At 36.7% G+C, this 27,939-nt stretch overlaps 1 protein-coding gene across 8 annotated transcripts; it reads right to left on the minus strand.

Moving 5' to 3' along the window:
• Positions 1-555: 555 nt before the first annotated feature.
• Positions 556-16,543, minus strand: OR10AD1 (olfactory receptor family 10 subfamily AD member 1). Of its 8 annotated transcripts, none has more exons than XM_082352527.1 (3): positions 16,291-16,543; positions 8,055-14,631; positions 556-2,922 (listed from the first exon to the last, which is right to left on the minus strand). In XM_082352527.1, the coding sequence occupies exons 2-3, from the start codon at positions 8,087-8,089 to the stop codon at positions 1,959-1,961; spliced, it is 999 nt and encodes a 332-aa protein (XP_082208653.1). In that variant the 5' UTR covers positions 8,090-14,631; positions 16,291-16,543; the 3' UTR covers positions 556-1,958. The 8 variants fall into 8 exon arrangements, with proteins under 8 accessions (XP_082208653.1, XP_082208654.1, XP_082208652.1 ...); XM_082352528.1 differs by having other exon boundaries at positions 8,055-8,223; positions 16,015-16,543; XM_082352526.1 differs by having other exon boundaries at positions 16,015-16,543.
• Positions 16,544-27,939: the final 11,396 nt, after the last annotated feature.

Raw genomic sequence — 27,939 nt, forward strand, 5'->3', positions numbered from 1 at the left:
GCCTAGAAGGTAATGAAGCCCATTGAGGCAGTCAACAAAGGTTTTTCTACCAGGACCCAGATCAGGGGGAGAAGGTGTATATTTATTTCTAGAGGGGCAAAAAAAAAAAAAAAAATCCAGCACACATGAAAGGTAGAGCAGACCCTTCAGGATGGGTGGAGCATACGGGTGGGGAAATATAAGCATTGGTAAAAGAAGGAGATTGGTAAAGGGGATGAGAAAAGTGTCAAAATTCTAGGGAGTATTTCCATAAGAGGTTACATGGCTTCCACAGGTTGCACTAAATGGCATTTGTAAGAGTCCCACTGCAAACAAGCAGAGGTGATGAAGGGTAAGACTGAGGTAGGCAAGAATGTGAGATTGGTGGGAACAAGGAAAGGATGGATGTTGGGTGGATGAAGTTTGGTTGGAAGTAACAGAGGAAAAGGGCAGAATTTAAGTAGGAGTCCACACTGGTGATAGACAGAAGGGCATGATTGAATAGGAAATTCCTATAACTTGAAAAAACTTGGGGGGATGGATAGGGGTAAGCTCAAATAGAGACAAACACAGAGGTTTTAGGGAAGGTTTTATTACAAGTACTTACATAGCCTGTTGCCATGGCAGGGCCAGCAGAAATCCTGCCCACAGTCCAGCAGTAAATGACTTTGCAGATAGAATTCTGTGTTCTAAATTCTCCTTGGTTTCCTCCTCTCTCTTCACTCCCCAGATCAATAACTCTCATCTTTATGATTCTGCCCTTTTCATACCTCATCTCTAGATCGGGAATACTCAACCTTGGCATTATTGACATCTTGGGCCACACAATTCTTTATTTTAGGGGCTGTCCTGTGTATTGTAGAATGTTCAGCAGCATCTTTGGCCTCTACCTACTAGATGCCAGCAGCATACTCTTTCTCCAGTAGTGACAAGCAAAAAATGTCTTCAGATATTGCTAAATACCCCTGGGGGGAAAATCATCCCCACTTAGAACCCCTGCTCTAGACTTTGGGTAATGGAATAGTGGTGCGGAAGAAAGAAGGTAGAGGTGGGAGTAGAGTCTCAGGAAATATAGTATATTATAGGTAAAGCAAGAGATAGGAAGGAATCTTCATGAAAAAAAAAAAGATACATTTAAACTGCACAAACTGCATCCAGGCTGGTGACAAAATTTACAAGTGGAAGCAAATAAATGTGCAAATAGGTCAAAGTGCACTTTTTATATTCTTGTACAATGCAGATGTCACTCAAACTTTCCCTGACCCTAGGAGATTTTGACCTATAGCTCCCACCCCCAGTTTACAACCTGGGGAAGTGGGTGCTCTCCTCAGACTTTGTTCTTGCTTCTGCCCTTCCTCCTCCCCATCAATAATCCACATGTATTTGGCATACAGCTCCTCCTCTTGCTTCCTCTGAGAAGTAATCCTATTAATCAGTTCTTATATGGGGGTACAAATTTCATGGGGAATTTTGAGGCCACCATACAGGGATGGTGTCACACACCTTATGGCATATTTCTCGCACTCATTGCCTTTTTCCTATCTTCCACACATCCCTTTGTTTCCCTCATGGCTCTCAGTCTGCTCCTTTCCCAATCCTAAGTCTCCTACCAATTGACTTTGCCCTGGAAAGAACTGCTCTGGGAAGAATGGACTGGTCATCCTCTTCACTGACTTTCTCTAGAGGACCATACTACCTTTCCCCAAATTTTGGAATATACTTCTCCATTTCATTACACTTGCCCCTCCAATCATGAAAATGTATAACTAAGAGAAGTTTGAAAGGATCAATCTATGGTGGAAGTGAAATCAGATAGATGAGCATTATTAGACATCAACAGGATCTTCCAGGTCTGATACTAGTAGAAAGGAAGCCATGAGTATGCTTTCCTGGAGACTGTCAGCTAGTGAATCTCCTACCTGTGTGGGCTGAGGGAGGGGAAGTCAGGGGAAGTAGCTGGCCCGCCAGGAGTCTTCCCACTAGACAGACTCTGCCTGGGAAAGGCTACTCCTCCCAAGGGCCCTCACCATGGCCCCTTTCATTTCTTTATTTTGAAAACTGTAGATGATGGGGTTGCACATGGGGGCGATGATGGTGTAGAGGAGAGAGAAAGGCTTGTCTTTGTCAGGACCGTGTGTGCTGCGGGGGTTCATGTAAGAGAACATGGCTGAGGTGTAGAGAAAAATGACCACAGTCAGATGGGAGGCACAAGTAGAGAAGGTCTTCCCCAGACCAGAGCAGGAGGCTCTGCCCAGGATGGAGGCCAGGATGCGGGCATAAGAGATGACAATGAGCACCATGGGGCTGAGCAGCACCACGATGGCATCGGCAAAGATGACTCTCAGACTAAACTGGGGGTCTCCACAAGAGAGGGTGATCACTATGGGGGCCTCACAGAAGAAGTTTTCTATGTGGTTGTCTCTGCAGAAGGGATTCCGGAATGACATATACTCAAGAAAGATGCCGTTGATCAGCCCGAAGAACCAGGCAGTACTTACCAGCCTCACACAGACCTGCTGGCTCATGATCTGGGCATAGCTAAGTGGGTGGCAGATAGCAACATAACGGTCATAGGCCATGAAAGCCAAGAGGATGCACTGAGCCACACCCACACAGAAGACCAAGTACATCTGGGTCACGCAAGAGACAAAGGAGACAATATGGTTCTTCACCATCAGGTGGATCAGCATCTGTGGGATGGTGGTGGTGATGAAGCAGACATCCAGGAAGGACAGGTGGCCAAGGAAGAAGTACATAGGGCTGTTGAGCCTGGGGTCTGTCCAGGTGATGAAGATGATGAGGCCATTCATGGCCATGGCAAGGCTGTAGAGGGCTAGGAAGAGGGCAAAGAGCAATGCCCGAGTGGAAGGGGAGCTCTGCTCAAAGCCCACGAGGATAAACTCTGTCACTATGCTCTCATTCCTTGTGTCTACCATCTGGGGCCTGCTTGAGAAAAGAGGACATATAAAGCACAGATAAGATAGTTGTGTATAGGTTTTACCCACTTGTATAAAAATAGATTAAGGGAAAATGCATGAAAAAGATGGGAATTTCAGTAAACTCTATGCGAGTCAGCAGTGTCATGGGCACTGAAAATCTAATACTATTGTAGGCAGCAATAATGGAACCATATATGAAACAAGGGAGACTCTATTGTTCTTTGTGTGAATCAGGCTGTACCTGAAATACTGTATCCTGTTCTGACCTCTATTTTAAATGATTATCCACCAAAGGGATTATGTTCAGAGACAAAAAAGATGGTGAATGATCTAGGAACCACATGACAAACTTTTAAAGGAACCTTTAAAGGGAAGACTTAGGGAAACTCTGAGAGGTCCCTTTAAATGTAGATAGGTTTTTCATGTAGAAGAGAGAATTTACTTTTTCTGTGTAACCTCAATGAGTAGGACTCAAGCCAAAGAGTAGAAATATTAGAGAAGAAAACGACTGTTATTTCTAATTACAATTTTTTTTGTTCTTTTAACTATAAAACTAATGCTTGCTCATTGTAGAACATCTGGAAAATACCAAAAAGCAAAAGCAAAATAAATAAATAAAAAGAATCAACCAGAGGGAAACCACATCTATATTTTAGTTCATGTCTTTTCAGTAGTTTCTTTTTTTCTATGTTTATATATCAAAATCTTTTAAGACCAACACAAAGCCTGAGTAGGACCTTCCATAGTAACTTAAGTGAGGGGGAGAAGTATATTTTCAAGAAGAAATGCAGTATTTACAGTTGATTCCAGGTTGGGGGATGCAATACAAGTTGAATAGGGAGAAACTAAAAAAGGATAAGAATTCATTCTTCATTTGAATGGGGGAACTGGGAACAATTGCACTCCGCTCCACTTTACAGTCAAAAATGTTTTATTCATTTAATAAATGAAAGCCTACTGTATTCAGACATTGAGCTAGGTGCCAAGGATATTCAATCATGCATGAGAACTTCCTCACTGACCTCATGGAGATTATACTATATCTTAAGACATTAGATCAGGGGGTAAGAGTATAGATAATCCATATAAAATATGGATAATATTAACCAAAAAGCACACATTTATAAGTAGATGTATTTCAAACTTCATTGCCTCCATACAGGGAATATACCTTTTTGAAGGGTCATGGAACACTTGCAACATATTATTGGTATATTAGAGTATAAAAAAATCTTAAACGAATTCCAAAGATCCAAAACAGTTCAGACCATATTCACTACACTAAAACTAGGTATTGAAATCCTTAAATTTCCATATAGAGGCGATTTTTAAAAATTCTATTTATTTTCTCCCCTTGATGAGAGAAAAAGAGCACAGGTGTCAGCTTGTGTATGGGGATTTCCTTAGGAATATTGTTTATCATCACATTGCACACTTAAATATCATACACTTTTTAAAATTATACCTCAATGAAGATGAAAAAAACCCTGTCAAATCCAAGTGGGAAAAAAAAGGAATGTTGTTTGCTTATTATTTTTTTACTTCAAGAAAAGAAGTAAACTCTTACTGAATATTTAAATTAGAAAGAATTTTTTTTTTGGCTGCGTTGGGTCTTCGTAGCTGCGCATGGGCTTTTCTCTAGCTGTGGCGAGTGGGGGCTACTCTTCACTGCCCTTCGTGGGCTTCTCATTGCGGTGGCTTCTCTTGTTGCGGAGCACGGGCTCTAGGCACGCGGGCTTCAGTAGTTGCAGCACACAGGCTAAGTAGTTGTGGCGCGCAGGCTCTAGGACGTGCGGGCTTCAGTAGTTGTAGCGCGGGGGCTCAGTATCTGTGGCTCACGGCTCTAGCACGCAGGTTCAGCAGCTGTGGCACACAGGCTTAGTTGCTCTGCAGCAAGTGGGATCTTGCCAGACCAGGGATTGAACCCGTGTCCCCTGCATTGGCAGGCAGATTCTTAACCACTGTGCCACCAGGGAAGTCCTGAATATTTAAATTTAGAATGTATTGCTTTGATAAATTGTAGATAACATTCTTTTGATCAGCAGGGCTGCCAAGAGTGTTGTACCATTGTGCACTGTACAAAGGCTCCTGAAGGGAAGAGTGGATGCTGAAGTCCAGCCTTTGCTCAACTTACCATGCTGTGCACCCTGGTGAGGGGCTGTGTGAATTCAGAGGAAGTGGTGCCTTTCTTCTAATCCTTCCCTGAGAGGGAGTGACTTTTTTAAATTAACCCAAATGTACCAGATATGTTAGGTAGGAAGATCTGGCCATGTGAATATTTAAATTTCACCACTGAATTTTTTTCGTGCCACTTGTTTTTCTGTTTATTAAACTTATACCAGTTGCTTTTCCTTTTTAAGTGCCTGGTGTTACACATGTTCAATTAAGATCAAGCAGATGTTTTAGAAGGATTGTCTAACTAATTCAGAAGGGATTTTGTGACAATAAAACTAGACATGAGGGCTTCCCTGGTGGCGCAGTGGTTGAGAATCTGCCTGCCAATGCAGGGGACACGGGTTCGAGCCCTGGTCTGGGAAGATCCCACATGCCACGGAGCAACTGGGCCCGTGAGCCACAATTGCTGAGCCTGCGCGTCTGGAGCCTGTGCTCCGCAACAGGAGAGGCCGCGATGGTGAGAGGCCCGCGCACCGCGATGAAGAGTGGTCCCCACTTGCCGCAACTAGAGAAAGCCCTCACACAGAAACGAAGACTCAACACAGTCATAAATAAATAAATAAAAAAAAGAAGAACGTGAATTTCTAAAAAAAAAAAAAAAAAAAAAAAAAACTAGACATGATTATGAAAAACACCCCACCTACTTGAAAATTGGAAAAGAAAAAGTCCTCTGAAAACAACTCTTAGATCAAACAGGAAATCAAAACAGTAATTACAGACAATCTAAAAAATGATAATAAAAGGTAGCATATGTTAATAAATATATACACAGATATTTGTTAAAGGAAAAGTTAATAGCCTGAAATACTTGTATTAAGAAAAAGAAATAGAGATAAATGAAATGAAATAAAATGAAATGAAATAGCTCAAGAGATTAGAAGCAGATAAACAAAATTAACATAAGGAAGACCAGAAAGGGAATATATGGAAAGATCAAAGGAGAAATTATTGAATACCAAAACAGAAAAAAATAGAGTTAATAAATAAATTCAGGAATTGGTCCTTTGAAAAAACCAATAAAATAGACAAACTATTATTTATGTAATAACAACAACAAAAATGAGATGGGAGGAAGAAAGCATAAATACACAAATTATAAATAGAAAAGTTGAAATAATAACAGCCACAAAGGAAATAAAAATAATTATGCAACAATACTTTGCTAAACACTATGACAATCTGTTTGAAAGCCTGGAAGAAAAGATAACTTTCTAGGTAAATATCAATCACTAAAATTCATTAAAGAAAATACAGAAACCAAATTAAACTAACATCCTGAATGAAACGCAGCAGTTCTGAACTTTGGCTTCACATTATAGTCACTTGAAGAAAATGTCCCCATGCCCAGGCTGCATACGAGACATAATTAAAACAGAATGTACTGAGAGGGACTCAGGCCTCAGTGTTTTTAAAAGCTTCCCAGGTGATTCCAATGTTGTAGCCAAGTTTGAGAACTACTATTGATAAAATAGAGAAAGTTGACAAAGAGCTATGCCCCAAATAGCTCCAGGCCCTGAGAGCTCCCTAAATGAGTTGTTTCTAATCTTGCAGCAATCAGATATATGTGAAGGCTACTGAAACTGTTTATAAGGACAGAAAAAATAATGGCTCCCTGGTTACTTTTACAAAGTCATCAAACCATTGATACCAAAACCTGAAAAAAGTACACAAAAGAAAATTATAACTAAGATAATTTATTAATAATGATGACATAGGCAAAGTTAACTATTAGTAAATGGAATTAATCAGTGCATTCAAAGAATACTGCACCATGACCAAGTGAAATCCATTCCAGTGATTTAAGGATCTGCTTATATTAGGAATTTTAGTACTGTAACTACCATAGTAATATGTCAAAGGTGAGAAAATTCTGATCAATGAGATATTAAGGCATTTGATAAAATTCAGTAGTGACACCTGATTTTTAAAATTTCTTAGTATTATAAAATAGTACTTTAAAGAGGATTCCATGTCATAATTTTAAAATTTATCTAAAGTAAAATAATTGATATGTACTATGTGTTACGTCTTGTTTGTTCTGATGTGTTATAGGTAGTAAGTTTTTAAAGCTTCAAAACCGTACATGGAGAAGGTAGTCTTTCTTTTATCCTTATTTTACAAATACACAGAAAAGGTCAGTAATTTGCCCAATGTCACACAGGGAGTAAGTAGTGAAGCTTGAATTCAAATCTGAGGAGTCTGATTCCACAAGCTGCACTGTCAACTATCCCCACAGCTTCAGGCTTTTGGATGCCCTACAATTACTAGCCAAAGCATTTGACAAATGAATTAAAGGAGTAGTAAGTTGGTACGTGTTTAACAGATGGCTCCAATAGGGTCACCTGATTTGTAGCATTTGCCAATCTCCATGGTATAAATACACCCACTATGACCTATTTCACTAGAAATGTGATACCACTAAACGTGGAGTTAGGAAGGGATGCAAATTAGGTCACTATTGTATGGTTTTCCAACCATATAGATACAATAGATGTAAATATATAACCTTGAGAGCATAGATAATAGTAAAATGTAGTGAAAAACTTAGGAAGTGATGAATTTTGAGTATTACCTTTGTTTTGTAATATATTTAGTAGTTAATTAAAATTTGTTTATAATGTCTGTGTTTAACAACCAGTTCTTGAAATTCCTCAAAATTTAACACTTGGCTCTTCAGAGCTGGTACCAAATGGGTCCGGCATACCACCGGAATGAAAAGGAATGGGCAGAATTATTTGCAGAAGGTATTTTAGGATTAGGGTGAATTTCTTCCTCTCTCTTTATGTTTCTGCCACAACCTATAGGGAGGCCAGATTTTCTACTTAGGAGGGAATAGAATAATGTTACAGAAAACACTTATGACCCCACTGTTCATCTTTGCTCTAGAAATAACTTAAATATCCCTCAATTGGGCACTGGTTATATATATTATGGTACAAACATAAAATGCGAAAATCTTACCTCATTCTGTTGCTATAGCTGGAAATGGAAGTCATGTCTTACCTCATTCTGTTGCTATAGCTGGAAATGGTCTGTTTGTCATCAAGTCACTTCAACAGGTAAGAAAGATAGTCTCACGGAGGCTGCGGATGAGCTGGCCCAGGGAGGACATCTGACGTTGGGGTCCTCTCTGGAAGAGATGGTACCCCGTTAGCTTATATCCCTTACATGAAATTTCTCAAATCATTACAGATGAATGTCTACTCAGATAAAATTTCTTTACTCATTTACAGCAATTTACAGCTTACAAATCATATTCACATATATTATCCCATTTAACTCTTACAAAAACCTATGAAGTAGATACTATCTCTATTTTACAGATGAGGACAACTGAAGCTCAGAGAGCTAAAGTAACTTGCGCAAGGTCATACAGCTAGTAAATGAAAGTAATGAGATTCAGACCAGGCCTTTTAAGTTCTTAGACTACGTTTTCCACTATACCAAGGTGCCTAGGGCAGAGATGTCACTACCTCCTGTATGTTATACAATTGATTAATGTCCCATTTCAGTCAGGAATACACACACACTATGCACACACACATATGTTATAATCCATATTTCATTATAGTTATAGGCTTCATTCTTTGAAATTAGTCCCTAATATTATGAGGGGGGAATTCCCTTTGAGATTTGGGTATAGTGATTAACCATTTTAGCCTTTTTTCCTTAGGCTAAACATTCACAGGCCCTTTTACCATGCCTTGCTATCCTTATTTCCTCATTACCTTTAAAGTTTCCAGAAATAAGGAAAGAAACAACTAAAGAAGACATGATGGGAGGCATGGAGGAAAGTATAAGAACTAAAGAAGTGCATAAACTTTGTATTAAAAAAATACAATGTATATAATACCCTTGGCCAACCGGCTGATCAGATCATCCTTGAAAAAGATGGCCAACCGGCTGATCAGATCATCCTTGAAAAAGAATATATTATGGAGGGCGTTGAATCAGAAGAACACTGAAAAGAAAGATTTAAGAGGTTAAGAAGGAACATTCTGGGAGATACCCCTATTCAAATATGGTGACCAGCTCTTCTCCAACTCTTGCAAGACAGAATAATAGGAAATGGAGGTAAGTACAACAAGAGTATTAGGTTAGACTAAAGGAATATTTTACTGATTTTAATGAGGAATTTGAAAGCATCAAAGTGACTGACCAAGGAGTAATGAGAGATCTTTTCTGTGGTCTTTGCAAAAAAGACAGATTCCAGTGCCTCAGGTCTCATTTCGGGTCATAATGGTGCAAAAGCAGAGTGGACTGGAGCCTGTGCTTCCTTCTGTGTTTGCTTCTGTGTTTAATAGCATCAAGATTCAGCCACTGAGGGTGGGAGGGAGACGCAAGAGGGAGGAGATATGGGGATATATGTATATGTATAGCTGATTCACTTTGTTATAAAGCAGAAACTAACACACCATTGTAAAGCAATTATACTCCAATAAAGATGTTAAAAAAAAAAAAGATACAGCCACTAATTTAAGTGGGACACGGAGTGATCTCTTTCACTTCTCTGTCACTCATCTCCATACCCAATTAGCATTTCGTTCTCTCATTTCAACCTCCTCTACCCGTTTTATGCACCCTACACTCCATTTACTATTTACCATACACAAACCCATTTATTTATTCATTCAGTTTTTATTTGGTGCCTACCATGCACACACTCCACTCCTTGACTCCACGCTTTTACACATACTGGTCGTTTTCTATGTAATGCCCTTCACCCCTATTGGCATCTGGTGAATTCTTTCTCATCTTTTGTGATGCAAATCATACACTGCCTCCGCAGCGAAGCCTTCCCCAAACCTATCATCTCCTCCCCACCTTTCTTTTAGTGAAAAATCACTTAATTTTTTTAGAAGTAAGATTTTTTGATCCCATTAGTTGCTCTTTCAGCCACAATTGTTGTGAACAGTTTATACAAGGGTCCCAAAATAATCAGAAGAATTAAATTAGCTTTATAACAGACAATTCTGGCAATAGACCGATACTGAGATATTTAACAATTTTATCATGGATTAGCTAAGAAATAAATACCAAATATAACTGAGAGAAATAATCAATACAAAATAAAACTGAAAATGGGTAAAACTGTATGTGGTAAGATTTAGATCTATAAATTTTGACTTGGGAAAATGGGACTGGATAAAAATAATGCCCACAAAACAAATCTCATAGTAGCAGAAGCTATTATGGTAAAATTAATTTGGACAAAAGACTGATAGAACTGTGTTGATAAGTTAAACATAAATGAATTAGTCTGGATCAAAATAATTTCAGTATTTTTATTCACATGACAAAATTGTAAATATTTTAAGTACTATACTAGAAAACTGATCAAGGAATTAATTTGGGTTAATGGAATTATTAAGAGTAATTCATGTCAATAATTCATTGGTGCTGGTATAATTCTGACTTAAATGCTTTTATTCACTAACATAAAATCAATCCCAGGGCCAAAATAGTGAGAGAAAAATAACTATAGAATCATAATAGTGGAACAAAAATATCTACTGGTTCTCCAGCACAAAGTAAGCTCTCGATTAATGGTTTTTGAACAAATAAATGAATATTTAAACAGCATGATTTTTGTTGATCACTTTCTAACTGTGTAACCCACTAACTGAAATCTCTCTGAAATTCATATTTATCAAATTTGCAATATTTAGTACATAATTAGATAGATTGTTTTAATCTGAAAAATTTGCATTACTTTGTGTACTTCTCCCTTTCTATTTAGCTTTCTTTTGAGCATATCAAGGAGTTTTAAATTCCAATTGATCTATGTATCCTCCTGCCTTAATTTTAAACAAACAAAAACATATTCTATTAATCAGGAAATGAGAACATTCAATATAAGTCCATCATATAGAGAAAAAGGGACAACTGTTCCTTTAAATTAGAGAAACCACCATAATAATGTTTAATATTTCTTCATTACTTCATTGATCCTTCTGCTTTCGAAGAACAAAAGAGAGAAACTTGAGGGCAAGGGAACAGGACTGAGAAATGTAAATTAATCTTTTCTTTAGTTTGTTTTAAGCTTCACACCACAACTTAATTATAGTTGTATAAAATTTTGAATATATTTCAAAAGCTCACAGAAAACTGGAAGAAAATAGAACTGAATTTTGAATGAAGGGGAACTTCTGTGCCAAAGGTGATAAATCATTAGTCTTCTGGCTCACACAGATGTGTTTTATTAAGCCACAGCTTCCCTCTGAAGGACATTGCACATAAAACTCTAGATGCTAACTTCTCAGGGAAAAACAATCAGAAGATCTTGTTGCACTGTGCCTATTCTCATCAACAACTAGTGGAGTTCAGTGATGGTCTCCCTGTTTGGACAAGCCTCTAGTCCTTCCCAGTCCCAAGACTCCTAATTGTCACTCAATTGCAGTATCTGACTCCTATAGGAATTCAGGCTTTTCCTAAGTCACACAAAAAATCATGAAGAATCAAACAGAACACTTTGGTAGAACAACAAAAGCAAAAAAAGCAAATATAAGAGGCAATAATATATTAAATTTATTTTTAAAGAGCTTATCAAAACACCAAGATCTTAAGAGATAAAAAGACAAGCACTAATAATTCATAAAAGTGGAAAACCATCCAAAAGTGTTCAAACTCATTAATAACAAACAACAGTTTTAAAACAATTAGGTACCATTTCTGATCCATTAAATTAAAGAAATTTTAAAATTATAACATCAGTGCTGGTTAAATGGTATTCCATTCTTGGCTGGAAAGCAGTTTGGCAAGATGTACCAAAAGCTTTAAAAATGTTCATTCCTTTTAATGTAAGGTCTTTTTAATAATACAGACCCCAGAGTCCAATTATCTGGATTAAAATTCTGGCTTCAACACTTACCAACTGTGTAAACTTAGGTGACTTAAATTAACATGGCTCAGCTTCCTCATCTCTAAGATAAGAATTATAATGACAGTACCTACATTATTGGATCATTATGAGGATTAAATGGATCAATACATGTGAAGTTTTTGGTCTAGTGCCTGGCACATAGTGCTAAATAAGTTTTCTAAATGTGAATAGGATCAACTATTTAAAAAATTTACTCCAAAAAATTAATTACCAGAGCTTTATACACAAAATTGCAAATCATAGCATTATTTATAACAGCAAAAAATAACAAGCTATAATAGAGAAATGGTTAACTATACCATAGAAAATTAAAGTAATGAAATATGCAGTCATTAAAATTATGTTTTGTAATTACATTACAACTCTGTGTAATGATGTTGAAATACTTATAATTTTAAGTGAAACAAAAAGCAAAACATAAATCAGCATATTTGGTATACTCATGACTGCATTAATTAAAAAGAAATTTCCTTTGCATTGATAAAAGATCAAAGGAAGTTCACCAAAATGTTAAAAGTGGTTCCTTGTACTTTTATATGTTGCTTGATACACATTTTTAAGGTATAAAGTGATATTATACATAATAATATTAGTTCGCTATGACTTATAAAGTGCACCAAAGATAAACAGACTTCTCATTTACCCATTGCATCTTCTTACTCTTAGTGTTTAAAATACCCTTCTTAAACTGAATAAATATTGTGTATAACTAGTTTGTTAATAAATAAATAGTTACATGTGTATGTAATTAAAATATATTAGATATATTAAAAAGGAATAAACAACTTAATAAATATCTAATTTATTCATTCACTCAACAAATATTTATTAAGAACTTATTGTGAGCCAGGTCCCGTTTTAGACACTCGGGAAATAGCAAGTGATCAAGATTATTGTCCTCATGATGCTTCCATTCTATTGGAACTAAGAAAATAAAGTGGGAATGGCTTTGCTAAAAGAATCTTGAAGTGTCTAAAAATACACATCTCAAAGGACCAAAAAGGATTTAGAAGGGTTAAACTCACGGTATTATTAACCAAAGTCTATCAAATTTAATAATTCCTAGACATATGAACTTCAGACAATCATATTCTGCGATGATTTCCTTGGATGTTAAAATTAAGAGAAATACAGACCCCTAAGCAGATGCAAAAATAGAAAACTCTTAAAGAGCCGAGATCATTTAACTACATACAAGCTGTTATGAATTTATTAAATGTGAATTTTAGGTGAATCTGTCATTGTGAAAATTAATCATTAAGCTTACAGGAGGATTGGTTTTAGGACACTTAGTTTACTCCCTTTAGGCTATGGTGGAATTAATATCTAAATAGCTTCTGTGATTTTTATGGGAATTAAAAGGAATATTGCTATCAAATACCTGGCTAGGTCTAACCTACAACTATTATAGAGCAATTTATGTTGTCATAGCCTCAGCAAAAAATAAGGTTTATGTTCAATCTTTTCTTTACCATGTAGCATACAAATATTACAAATTTGTTAAATTATAATATTTTCTATTATGTTATATAGACATTTTTCAAGGTAAATGTGGCTTATCCCCCTTACTCTGTCTCTTCTAGATTTATAGTTAGATCCACTGCAAAGTCTCCACATTTCTGCAATTGAGGGACCCTGAACTATGCTTCATATCTCATGTTGGTCTGATTGACATTGTGAGGGCCCTTGCTTGGTATGACAGATCTTTACTACTATGGACAAGATGGAAGCACAGGCTGCATTCACAAGGAAACTTCTGGCATCCACGAGTGAGATGTGATTTTAGATCTTTCTCTCAATCTACTTTCTTAATTCTAGATGGATCTCAAATCCACTTATCCTTTCCACTTGATAGTTGTTCATAGTTTCCTCTACAGAGACACAATCTAAGCTATAAAGCGAAAATCAAATAAAACCTCCTGACAATAGCCACCCCTGGAATGGGGTTTAAATAATTTGGAAAAAGAGTCCACCCATGAAAAAAACCCCTCCTTCCAACACTCTAAAAGGTAGAGGGAAAACAAGATGAAAAGGTGACCAGTTAATCCACTTTTAGAATGATTAGTCCCTGAATATTAAGGGTTTGGCTATTTGCACAAGATGAGGTTGCTGGAAATTATACAGAGGTACTTTGTGATTGATGAGGTCAAAACTGAGCAGTAGATTGGCTCTTTTCTGCATTTTTAGGGCCACAGTTAATGTAACTACAGTGTCATTTATGCTGTCTTGAAAAATTGTACTGATTGTAAAAAGAACCAGAAATACAAAGATAGGGAGATTAGACAGTTACATCTGAAAGTCTTGGAAAGAACTAGAGAGTTATCTGGTCAATGACATACATAGTATTTAGGGGTGACATAGCTACGTTTTTGAAATCTAACATCCACATGTGAAATACACACATATATGGCAGATGTATAGAAAAAGCTTAGAGTTTGGAATTAGATAAACTTACTAATAGCATTTTGTCGATTGGTGTAAAGATTAATTGATAAGGAAAATACTATACTCAATGTGACTGACAAACAGTAATTGCTTAGTACACATAGATTACCTTCTTCACTTTTGTTCTCCCTTCTTTTCTTCTTTGCACTTCATATGTTGGAAGAGATCTTTTAAGGTCTTGAACCAATATTCCACTGCCATGGAAAATTCCTGGGTAGAAACTATGGTTTTTAAAAAATCACTGTTCTGGATGAGGAAATTCTTTTGTATATCAGATTAAACTCCTGTCCTATCTTGACTCCTTGCCCTACCTCTTTTTAAATTTATTTATTTTGTATATCTTAGAAAAAATGGGAAAAGCCAAATTTTCATATTATTTGCCTTATTTTGTAATATATTCACAAACCTCTTTGAGAACCCTCAGCCATCTTTTCTCAAAGGAGCAGGAAAGAAAAATGCACAGATAAACAGGAAAACTATTCATGCAGGCAAATGAATTGAGAGAAAAGCACAAATGAGAAAGGAGGAAGAGAAATACATTGTGAGGCAGATAAAAGAAAAAAGGTGGATGGACAGAAAACAGAAGATGAAGTCAAATTGGGGAATAAAGTGAAAATTAGAAATAAGACAAGAAAAGATTGTGAAAACATAATTGCAACAATCCCTTCCACTTCTGTGACTCTCCATGGTTTGGATTCTCTCACATATGCCTCACAACAACCTGGGAGGAACTTCATGCTCTAAAAAGGTGTCACTAACAGGACTTTAAAGTGGGGAAATGGAACCTCAGGAGAGTAAGTGACCTGACTTGTCAAGTAGCTAGAGAGAGATAGAGGCAAGACTCTAATTGTGGCCTTTTAGTACTCAAAACCCCTGTGGATCAAGGCCATTTATCAATAAAATATGAATACCAAAAGAAAATTTCTGGTCCTGGGACAGTGCCCTTTCTGCTACTCATGCTGAAAGAGAATGGAAAAATTACTAAAGATGGGGATCGAGAGAGAAGGAGATGAAGGACATGGTGAAAGCAGACAGAAAGCGAGAAAAAGAGAGAAAAAACTCTTAGAAAGATGAAAAGCCAAATAGGAAACAGATGGAGAGGCCCACATAAGCATAATGGTACATGTCCTTGGATGGTATAGAACCGAACCCTTAATCTAGGAGTTTGGAACCCTCTCACTTCAACCAGGTGACTCAGAAGAACTGGGGTCTCTGGGCTCTTTCTGCCTTGTAGATAAGTCACCTCAAAACCAGACCAGCCCTCTCATCCAAGCCATCTGCCCCTCAGCCAGAGCCAGAAGGGCAGGTGGGCAGACTCAGAGAGCTGATGGAAACATGGAGGGGAGATACAGAGGAAGAAGCAACTAACCGGAGAGAGTTGGGAAAGCAGACATAGCTAGGCATCTAGAGAGGGAGAAACAGAGCAAGGGGTTAACTGAGTCAAGATCTGTGACATCTCATCTATGGCCACTGTGTGCTGAGCCCTGGTGTGATCTGAACACAGGTGGTTTCTGAGGGAGACATTGAGTGTTCATCTCTGATGAATACCAACAGAAGCAGAGTCAGTTTTCAGAAGCGAATACATTCACTGACCTTCTCCATTGGCTTTGGCATATGCAGGTGAGGACATTGGCTGTGCTGATATCAGGCCCAGAGTGAAGGTGCTGTGAGTTCTGCTGTAAACCAGCTGCTCATTTATAGAATGTGAGCTTCTGAGTCTCTACTCCCTCTGACAGTACAGTACTCTCCATGCTGTCTCTCTCACTCTCTCATCACACACACACACACTGATGTAGCAGGACATCCAACAGGCTCTCAACATCAGGGAGGTAGAGGTTGCTTCTCACTGGCTACTGATAGGAAACTTACTGTAACAGATAAAGAATCCATTTTTGAAGTCTGTCTTCGTCTGACCAGGTCTCAGGAGTTTAAGCAGATCAGAGCAGTCCTAGGATCCTCAGGGAGACTTCTCCACTGGCAAACGGCCCTGGAATTTCTGGGTGAGTTTCAGATTTCCCAGGCAGAATCTTTTTTTCCCCACCCAATTCTGCTGTTTGGAAGAACATGATATTTGGAAGGTCATGATATTTCTGTGTTTCTTGCCCCCTTATGCCAGACATAGAATCCCCATCCCCAGAGGTAGAACCTACCTAGAGCGTGTCACCATCACACCCAACCCTAGGGATTTAGGAAGATCCAGTCCAAGGTGGGATGCAAGGAAATGAAGAGGTTAGAATGTTTTCTTTGGAAAAATGTTTATTCAGAATAGTTCCTAAGTGGAATCAATTATCTAGTCATGTTTGAAATTTCCTTCTTGTCTTGTATACTCTTTTTTTTATAGTTGGTTTGTTAGAATGAGAATCCAAACAAGACCTAGTACTTATAGGCAGCACAGCACAGGAAAGAGTGGGCCATGTCAATAAGACTAATTTTGCATACCTCTGCTGGCAGAGGGGAGGTTCTAATTTCCTCCCTTGCCTTGTTCAGATGGGCTTAGCAATTGCACACACATACACACACACACATACACACACACACACACGTATATATAATGGAATATTAGCGACAAAGCCAAATGAAATTCTGCCATTTGCAGCAACATGGATGGACCTAGAGAATATCAATGTTTAGTGAAATAAGTCAAAGATAAATACTATATGAATCACTTATCTGTGGAATATAAAATATAATACAAATGAGTGTATATGGAAAACAGAAACAGATTCACAGAAATAGAAAACAAACGTGGTTATCAAAGGGGAAAGGGAAGGAGGAGAGACAAATTTGGGGTATGGTATTTACAGGGACAAACTACTATATATAAAATAGATAAGCAACAAGGATATATTTTATAGCATAGGGAATTATACCCATTATCCTGTAATAACCTATAATAGAATATAATCTGCAAAAATACTGAATCACTATGCTGTATACCTGAAACTAACACAATATTGTAAATCAACTACACTTCAATTTTTAAAAGTCTACAAATAACAAATGTTGGTGAGGATGTAGAGAAAAGGGAACTCTGATACACTGTTGGTGGGAATGTAAACTAGTGCAGCCACTCTTGAAAACGGTGTGAAGGTTCCTCAAAAAACTAAAAATAAAATTACCATATGATCCAGCAATTCCAATTCTGGGTACATATCTGGAAAAAATGAAAATACTAATTCAAAAATATACACACACCCCAATGTTCATAGCAGTACTATTTACAATAGCCAATATATGGAAGTCACTCAAGTATCCATCAACAGACAAATGGATAAAGAAGATGTGGTATTAGATATGGAATGGAATACTACTGAGTCATAAAGAAGAATGAAATTCTACCATTGGCAGCAATATGGATGAACCTAGAGAATATTATGCTTAGTGAAATAAGTCAGACAGAGAAAGAAAAATACTGTGTGAGATCACATATGTGGAATCTATGTGTGTGTGTATATATATACACGCTACATGTGTATATGTATACACACACACACACACACACACACACACACCACTTAATCCAATCATCTGTTTTTGTTGTTGTTTTTTGGCCATGCTGTGTGGCTTGTGGGATCTTAGCTCTCCAACCAGAGGTTGAACCCAGTCCCAGGGCAGTGAAAGCACAAAGTCTTAACCACTGGACCACCAAGGAATTCCCCCAATCATCTGTTGATGGGCACTTTGGTTGCTTCCATGTCTTGGCTATTGTAAATAATGTTACTATAAACATTGGGGTGCATGTATACTTTCAAATTAGTGTTTTCATTTTTTCTGGATATATACCCTGGAATGGAATTGCTGGATCATATGGTAGTCCTATTTTTAGTTTTTGAGGAAATTCCATACTGTTTTCTATAGTGGATGCACCAATTTACATTCCTATCAACATTATATGAGGGTTCCATTTTCTCCACATCCTCTCCAACTGTTGTTACTTGTAGACTTTTTGAGGATAGGCTTTCTGACAGGTGTGAAGTGATACCTCATTGTGGTTTTGATTTGCATTTCTCTAATAATTTGTGATGTTGAGCATCTTTTCATGTGCCTGTTAGCCATCTGTATATCTTCTTTGGAAAAGAAGGTCTTCTGCCCATTTTTTGATTGGACTGTTGCTGTTGTTGTCTTGATATTGGGGTGTATGAACTCTTTGTATATTTTGGATATTAACCCTTTGTTGGTCACATCATTTGCAAATATTTTCTCCCATTCCATAGGTTGTCTTTTCATTTTGTTGATGGTTTCCTTTGCTGTGCAAAAGCTTTTAAGTTTAATTAGGTCCCAGTTTTTTAGTTTTGCTTTTATTTCTTATATATGCTTTTATTTCTTTTGCCTTAGAAGAATGATCCAAGAAAATATTGCTATGATTTATGTTAGCATTTTGCCTATGTTCTCTCCTAGGATTTTTATGGTTTCATGTCTTATATTTAGACCTTAAGTTTTAAGATTATTATTGTATATGTTGTAATGGAATGTTCTACTTTCATTGTTCTACATGTGGCTGTTCAGTTTTCCCAGCATGACCTGTTGAAGAGACTGTCTTTTCTCCATTGTATAGTCTTGTCTCCCTTATCATAGATTAATTGACTGTAAGTGTGTGGGTTTATTTCTGGGCCCTCTCTTCTGTCCCAATGATCTATGTGTCTGTTTTTCTGCCAATACCATGCTGTTTTTATTTATTTTTATTATTTTTTTTTCAGAGCTGCACTTTCTGGAGACTTTAATAAGGATATAACATGCTGTTTTTATTACTATAGCTTTGTAGTATAGTCTGAAGCCTACTCGGATGATACCACCAGCTTTGTTCTTTTTTCTCAGGATTGTTTTGGCAATTTGGAGTCTTTTATGATTCCATATGAATTTTTGGATTATTCATTTAGTTCTGTGAAAAATGTCATGAGTATTTTGATAGGAATTGTATTAAATCTATATACTACTTTGGGTAGTATGGCCATTTTAATAATATTAATTCTCCCAATCCAAGAGCATAGGATACCTTTCGGTTTCTTTGTATCATCTTCAGTTTCCTTCATCAATGTTTTATAGTTTTCAGCGTATAAGTATTTCACTTCCTTGGTGAAGTTTATTCCTAGGTATTTTTTTTTTCAGTTTTAAATGGCATTTATTTTTTTTACTTTCTCTTTCTGATATTTCATTATTAGTGTAAAGAAACACGATTTTTGTATGTTAATCCTGTATCCTGCAACCTTGCTGAATTCATTTATTAATTCTAATAGTTTTTGCATGGAGACTTTAGGATTCTCTATACAGAGTGTCATGTCATCCCCAAGTAGGGATAGTTTTACTTCTTCCATTCCAATTTGGATACCTTTAATTTCTTTTTCTTATCTGATTGTTGTGGCTAGGGCTTCCAATACTATGTTAAATAAAGGTATCGAGAGTGGGCATCCTTGTGTTGTTCCTGAATTTAGTGGGAAGGCTTTCAGATTTTCACCATTGAGTATGATGTTGGCTGTGGGTTTGTCATAAATGGCCATTATTATGTTGACATATGTTCCCTCTATACTCACTTTGTTGAGAGTTTTTATCATGAATGGATATTGAATTTTGTCAAAAGCTTTTTCTGCATCTATTGAGATGATCATGTGGTTTTTGTCTTTCCTTTTATTAATGTGGTGTATCACAACTTGATCACGGTGTAGAATTCTTTTTATGTTTCATTGGATTATGTTTGCTAATATCAATAATTTGTTGAGGATTTTTGCATCTATATTCATCAAAGATATTGGCCTCTAATTTTCTTTTTTGGTAGTGTCTTTGTCTGGTTTTGGTATCAGGGTAATGGCCCAATAGAATGAATTTGGGAGTGTTCTCTCTTCTTCAATTTTTGGGTATAGTTTGGGAAGGATAGGTATAAGTTCTTATTTATATGTTTGGTAGAATTCCCCTGTGAAGCCATTCTGTCTGGGGCTTTTGTTTGCTAGGAGCTTTTTAAATTAAAGATGCAATTTCACTTCTAGTGATTGGCCTGTTCAAATTACCTGTTTCTTCATGACTCGGTCTTGGCAGGTTATATGTTTCTAGAAATTTGTCCATTTCTTCTAGATTATCCCATTTGTTGGCATATAACTGTTCATGGTACTCTCTTACAATTTTTTGTGTCTCTGTGGTATTGGTTGTAATTTCCCCTTTCATTTCTTATTTTGTTTATTTGGGTCATCTCTCTTTTCTTCTTGGTGAGCCTAGCTAAAGGCTTCTCAATTTTGTTTATCTTTTCAAAAATCCAGCTCTTGCTTTCATTGATATTTTCTATATTTTAATCTCTATTTTATTTATTTCCTCCCTGATCCTTATTATTTCCTTCCTTCTTCTGACTTTGGGCTTTATTTGTTCTTATTTTTCTAATTCTTTCAGGTGGTAGGTTAAGTATTTCAGATTTTTCTTGTTTCTTGAGGAAGGCCTGTATTGCTATGAACCTCCATCTAAGAAATGCTCTCGGTGCATCCCATAGATTTTGGAAAGTTATGTTTTTATTTTCATTTGTCACAAGGTATTTTCTGATTTCCTTATTGATTTTATCATTGACCCATTGGTTTTTTAGTAGCATGTTGTTTAGTCTCCACGTTTTTGTTCTTTTCCCATTTTTCTTTCTGTAGTTGATTTCTAGTTTAATACCATTGTGGTTGGAAAACATGCTTGATATAATTTCTATCCTCTTAGAAATTTGTTGTGGCTTGTTTTGTGAACTAGTATGTGATCTATCGTGGAGAATGTTCCATGTGCACTTGAAAAGAATGTGTATTCTACTTATTTTTGGATGTAGTGTCCTGAATTATCAAATAATTCCACCAGTTTATTGTGTTATTTAGGACCTCTGTTGCCTTACTGATTTTATGTCTGGATGATCTGTCCATAGATGCCAGTGGGGGGTTAAAGTCTCCTACTATTATTGTATTACTGTCAGTTTCTCCTTTTATGTCTGTTACTATTTTTTTATATATATTTAGGTGCTCCTGTATGAGTGTGTATATGTTAATGAGTGTAATATCCTCTTCTTTGATCCCTTTATTATTATATAATAGTCTTCTTTGTCTTTCGTTATAGCCTTTATTTTAAAGGCTGTTTTGTCTAATATGGGTATTGCTATCACCACTTTCTTGTCATTTCCATTTGTGTGAGATATTTTTTTCCATACCCTCACTTTCCTCACTTTCCATCTGTGTGTGTCTTTGGTTCTGAAGTGAATCTCTCATAGGCAGCATATAGATGGTTGTTGTTGTTGTTATCCAATCAGCCACTCTATGTCCTTTGATTGGAGGATTTAGTCCATTGACATTTAAAGTAATTATTGTTAGTTTTGTACCTATTGCCATTTCACTATGTGTTTTCCAGTTGTTTTTGTAGTTCTTCTCTGTTCATTTCTCTTCCTTTTTGTGTCTTCCCTTGTGGTTTGATGATTTTCTTTAGTAGTATGCTTGTGTTCCTTTCTTTTTACATTTTGTGTATCTCTTGAAGGTTTTTTATTTATGGTTACCATGGGCTTCATATATGTTGACCTATAACTATATCTATTTGTTTTACACAGGCAGTCATTTAAGTTCAAACACTCTCTAAATGATCTACAATTTTTACTCCCCTCGTCCTCATTTTGTGTTTTTGATGTCATATTTTACATCTTTATCTTTACCTCTTAACTGTTTATTGTAGTTATAGCTGCTTTAACAATTTTTTTTGTCTTTTATTCTTGTACTGGCTTATTTGAGTTGTTGATTCTCAGTCCTTCCTATATATTTGCCTTTCCTAGTGTGATTTTCCCCTTCCTATAGATTTTTGCTTCTTTTCCACTTAGTGAAGATCTTTTAACATTTTTTGGAGGGTAGGTTTAGTATTGGTGAACTCTTTTAGTTTTCCTTGTCTGAAAAGTTATTTACCTCTCCTTTGATTCTAAATGATAATCTTGCTGGGTAGAGTATCCTAGGTTCCAGGTTTTCCCCTTTTAGCACTTTGAATATATCATGCCACTCCCTTCTGGCCTGTAAAGTTTTTGCAGAGAAATCAGCTGATAGCCTTATGGGGATTCTCTTGTGTATGACTCGTTGTTTTTCTCTTGCTGCCTTTAGAATTCTCTCTTACTCTGCCATCATGATCAATCTCTCCTTCCTTCATTAATTTTTTTAACATCTTTATTGGAGTATAATTGCTTTACAATGTTGTGTTAGCTTCTGTCGTATAACAAAGTGAATCAGCTATATGCATACATATATCCCCATATCCCCTCCCTCTTGCATCTCCCTCCCACTCTCCTTTTCCCACCCCTCTAGGTGGTCACAACGCATTGAACTGATCTCCCTGTGCTATGCAGCTGCTTCCCACTATCTTTCTATTTTAAATATATATGCCAATACTACTCTCTCACTTCGTCTCAGGTAACACTTCCCCCTCCCTGTGTCCTCAAGTCCATTATCTGCGTCAGTGTCTTTATTCCTTTCCTGGCCCTAGGTTCAGCAGAACCTTTTTTTTTTTTTAGATTCCATATATGTGTGTTAGCATATGGTACTTGTTTTTCTCTTTCTGACTTACTTCACTTTGTATGACAGACTCTAGATCCATCCACCTCACTACAAATAACATGATTTCATTTCTTTTTATGGCTGAGTAATATTCCATTTTTCATATGGGGCACATCTTCTTTATCCATGCATCTGTCAATGGACACTTAAGTTGCTTCCATGTCCTGGCTATTGTAATTAGAGCTGCAATGAACATTGTGGTACATGACTCTTTTTGAATTATGGTTTTCTCAGGGTATATGCCCAGTAGTGGGATTGCTGGGTTGTATGGTAGTTCTATTTTTAGTTCTTAAGGGACCTCCATACTGTTCTCCATTGTGGCTGTATCAATTTACATTCCCACCAACACTGCAAGAGGGTGCCCTTTTCCCCACACCCTCTCCAGCATTTACTGTTTGTAGATTTTTTAATGATGGACATTCTGACCAGTGTGAGGTGATACCTCATTGTAGTTTTGACTTTCATTTCTCTAATGATTAGTGATGTTGAGCATCTTTTCATGTGTTTGTTGGCAATCTGTATTATCTTCTTTGGAGAAATGTGTATTTAGGTCTTCTGCCCATTTTGGATTGGGTTGATTTTTTTTTTTGATATTGAGCTGCATGAGCTGCTTGGATATTTTGGACATTAATCCTTTGTCAGTTGCTTAATTTGCAAATATTTTCTCCTATTCTGAGGGTTGTCTTTTCATCTTGTTTATGGTTTCCTTTGCTGTGAAAAAGCTGTTAAGTTTCATTAAGTCCCATTTGTTTATTTTTGTTTTCATTTCCATTTCTCTAGAAGGTGGTTCAAAAAGGATCTTGTTGTGATTTATGTCATAGAGTGCTCTGCCTATGTTTTTCTCTAAGAGTTTTAGAGTGTCTGGCCTTACATTTAAGTCTGTAATCCATTTTGAGTTTATTTTTGTGTATGGTGTTAGGAAGTGTTCTAATCTCATTCTTTTACATGTAGCTGTCCAGTTTTCCCAGCACCACTTATTGAAGATGCTGTTTTTTCTCCACTGTATACTCTTGCCTCCTTTATCAAAGATAACGTGACCATATGTGCGTGGGTTTATCCCTGGGTTTTCTATCCTGTTCCATTGAACTATATTTCTGATTTTGTGCCAGTACCATACTGTCTTGATTACTGTAGCTTGTAGTATAGTCTGAAGTCAGGGAGCCTGATTCCTCCAGCTCCGTTTTTCTTTCTCAAGATTGCTTTGGCTATTTGGGGTCTTTTGTGTTTCCATACAAATTGTGAAAATTTTCATTATAGTTCTGTGAAAAATGCCATTGGTAGTTTGATAGGGATTGCATAGAACATGTAGATTGCTTTGGGTAGTATAGTCATTTTCACAATATTGATTCTTCCAATCCAAGAACATGGTATATCTCTCCATCTGTTTGTATCATCTTTGATTTCTTTCATCAGTGTCTTATAGTTTTCTGCATACAGGTCTTTTGTCTCCTTAGGTAGGTTTATTCCTACGTATTTTATACTTTTTGTTGCACTGGTAAATGAGTGTGTTTCCTTATTTTCTCTTTCAGATTTTTCATCATTAGTGTATAGGAATGCAAGAGATTTCTGTGCATTAATTTTGTATCCTGCTACTCTACCAAATTCATTGATTAGCTCTAGTAGTTTTCTGGTAGCATCTTTAGGATTCTCTATGTATAGTATCATGTCATCTGCAAACAGTGACACTTTTACTTCTTCTTTTCTGATTTGGATTCCTTTTATTTCTTTTCTTCTCTGATTCCTGTGGCTAAAACTTCCAAAACTATGTTGAATAATAGTTGTGAGAGTGGGCAACCTTGTCTTGTTCCTGATCTTAGTGGAAATGGTTTCAGTTTTTCACCATTGAGAACGATGTTGGCTGTGGGTTTGTCACATATGGCCTTTATTATGTTGAGATAAGTTCCCTCTATGCCTACTCTCTGGAGGGTTTTTATAATAAATGGGTGTTGAATATTGTCAAAAGCTTCGTCTGCATCTGTTGAGATTATCATGTGGTTTTTATCCTTCAATTTGTTAATATGGTGTATCACATTGATTGATTTGCGTATATTGAAGAATCTTTGCATTCCTGGGATAAACCCCAGTTGATCATGGTGTATGATCCTTTTAATGTGCTGTTGGATTCTTTTTGCAAGTATTTTGTTGAGGATTTTTGCATCTATGTTCATCAGTGATATTGGCCTGTAGTTTTCTTTCTTTGTGAATCTTTGGTTTTGGTATTAGGATGATGGTGGCCTCGTAGAATGAGTTTGGGAGTGTTCTTCCCTCTGCTATATTTTAGAATAGTTTGAGAAGGATAGGTGTTAGCTCTTCTCTAAACGTTTGATCGAATTCACCTGTGAAGCCATCTGGTCCTGGGCTTCTGTTTGTTGGAAGATTTTAAATCACAGTTTCTGTTTCAGTGCTTGTGATTGTTCTGTTCATATTTTCTATTTCTTCCTGGTTCAGTCTTGGAAGTTGTGCTTTTCAAAGAATTTGTCCATTTCTTCCGGGTTGTCCACTTTATTGGCATATAGTTGCTTGTAGTAATCTCTCATGATCCTTTGTATTTCTGCAGTGTCAGTTGTTACTTCTCCTTTTTCATTGCTAATTCTGTTGATTTGAGTCTTCTCCCTTTTTTTCTTGACGAGTCTGGCTAATGGTTTCTCAATTTTGCTTATCTTCTCAAAGATCCAGCTTTTAGTTTTATTGATCTTTGCTATTGTTTCCTTCATTTCTTTTTCATTTATTTCTGATCTGATCTTTATGATTTCTTTCCTTCTGCTAACTTTGGGGTTTTTTTGTTCTTCTTTCTCTAATTGCTTTAGGTGCAAGGTTAGGTTGTTTATTTGAGATGTTTCTTGTTTCTTAAGGTAGGATTGTATTGCTATAAACTTCCCTCTTAGAACGGCTTTTGCTGCATCCTATAGGTTTGGGTCATCATGTTTTCATCGTCATTTGTTTCTAGGTATTTTTTGATTTCCTCTTTGGTTTCTTCAGTGATTTCTTGGTTATTTAGCAGCATATTGTTTAGCCTCCATTTGTTTGTAGTTTTTACAGACTTTTTCCTGTAATTGATATATTACAGTCTCATAGCACTGTGGTCGGAAAAGGTACTTGATACAATTTCAATTTCCTTAAATTTACCAAGGCTTGATTTGTGACCCAAGATATGGTCTATCCTGGAGAACGTTCCATGAGCACTTGAGAAGAAAGTGTATTCTGTTGTTTTTGGATGGAATGGCCTACAAATATCAATTAAGTCCATCTTGTTTAACGTGTCACTTAAAGCTTCTGTTTCCTTATTTATTTTCATTTTGGATGACCTGTCCATTGGTGAGAGTGGGGTGTTAAAGTCCCCTCCTATGTTTGTGTTACTGTCAATTTCCCCTTTTATGACCATTAGCATTTGCCTTATGTACTGAGGTGCTCCTATGTTGGATGCATAAATATTTACAATTGTTATATCTTCTTCTTGGATTGATCCCTTGATCATTATGTAATGTCCTTCTTTGTCTCTTGTAACAATCTTTGTTTTAAAGTCTATTTTGTGTGATATGAGAATTCCTACTCCAGCTTTCTTTTGATTTCCATTTGCGTGGAATATCTTTTTCCATCCCCTCACCTTCAGTCTGTATGTGTCCCTGGGTTTGAAGTGGGTCTCTTGTAGACAGCATATATGTGGGTCTTGTTTTTGTATCCATTCAGCCAGTCTATGTCTTTTGGTTGGAGCAGTTAACCCATTTACATTTAAGGCAATTATCGATATGCATGTTCCTATTACCATTTTCTTAATTGTTTTAGGTTTGTTTTTGTAGGTCTTTTCCTTCTCTTGTGTTTCCTGCCTAGAAAAGTTCCTTTAATATTTGTTGTAAAGCTGGTTTTGTGGTGCTGAATTGTCTTAACTTTTGCTTGTCTGTAAAGGTTTTAATTTCTCCATCGAATCTGAATGAGATTCTTGCTGGGTAGAATAATCTTCATTGTAGGTTTTTCCCTTTCATCAGTTTAAATATGTCTTGCCACTCCCTTCTGGCATGCAGATTTTCTGCTGAAAGATCAGCTGTTAACCTTACGGGTATTCCCTTGTATGTTATTTGGTTTTTTTCCCTTGCTGCTTTTAATATTTTTCTTTGTATTTAATTTTTGATTGTTTGATTAATATGTGTCTCAGCATGTTTCTCTTTGGGTTTATCCTGTATGGGACTCTCTGCTCTTCCGGGATTTGATTGACTATTTCCTTTCCCATGTTAGGGAAGTTTTTGAGTATAATCTTTTCAAATATTTTCTCAGACCCTTTCTTTTTCTCTTCTTCTTCCGGGACCCCTATAATTCGAATGTTGGTGTGTTTAATGTTGTCCCTTAGGGGACAGGTCTCAGGTCTCTGAGACTGTCCTCAATTCTTTTCATTCTTTTTTCTTTATTCTGCTCCCTGGCAGTTATTTCCACCATTTTATCTTCTAGCTCACTTATCCATTCTTCTGCCTCAGTTATTCTGCTATTGATTCCTTCTAGAGTATTTTTAATTTCAGTTATTGTGTTGTTCCTCACTGTTTGTTTGGTCTTTAGTTTTTCTGGATCCTTGTTAAATGTTTCTTGTATTTTCTCCATTCTGTTTCCAAGATTTTGGATCATCTTTACTATTATTACTCTGAATTCTTTTTCAGGTAGGTTGCCTATTTCATCTTCATTTATTTCATCTTGTAGGTTTTTACCTTGTTCCTTCGTCTGTAACATATTTTTTTTGTCATTTCATGTTTTTTTTTTTTTGGGTTTTTTTGTGATGGTGAGGCTGAATTCCTGTCTTACTGGCTGTTTGGCCTGAGGTGTCCAGCACTGGAATTTGCATGCAGTTGGTTAGAGCCTGGTCTTTGTGGTGAGATGAGGACGTCCAGGAGGCCCTACTCCAATTAATATTCCCTGGGGTCTGAGTTTCTCTGTCAGTCCAGCAGTTTGGACTCGGAGCTCCTGCCACAGGAGCTCGGGCCCGACCTCCGGCCTGGGAACCAAGATC

The sequence above is a fragment of the Balaenoptera borealis genome, assembly GCF_965194805.1.
Source record: "Balaenoptera borealis genome assembly, chromosome: 13".
In the NCBI taxonomy this organism is placed as follows: Eukaryota; Metazoa; Chordata; class Mammalia; order Artiodactyla; family Balaenopteridae; genus Balaenoptera; species Balaenoptera borealis.

Coding starts and splice junctions, on each gene's coding strand:
- OR10AD1 (XM_082352527.1), bottom strand. CDS start 8,089: ATGACTTCCATTTCCAGCTATAGCAACAGAATGAG. Junction 2,923..8,054: donor AGCTATAGCAACAGAATGAG/GTAAGATTTTCG, acceptor TTTCTCAAGCAG/GCCCCAGATGGTAGACACAA.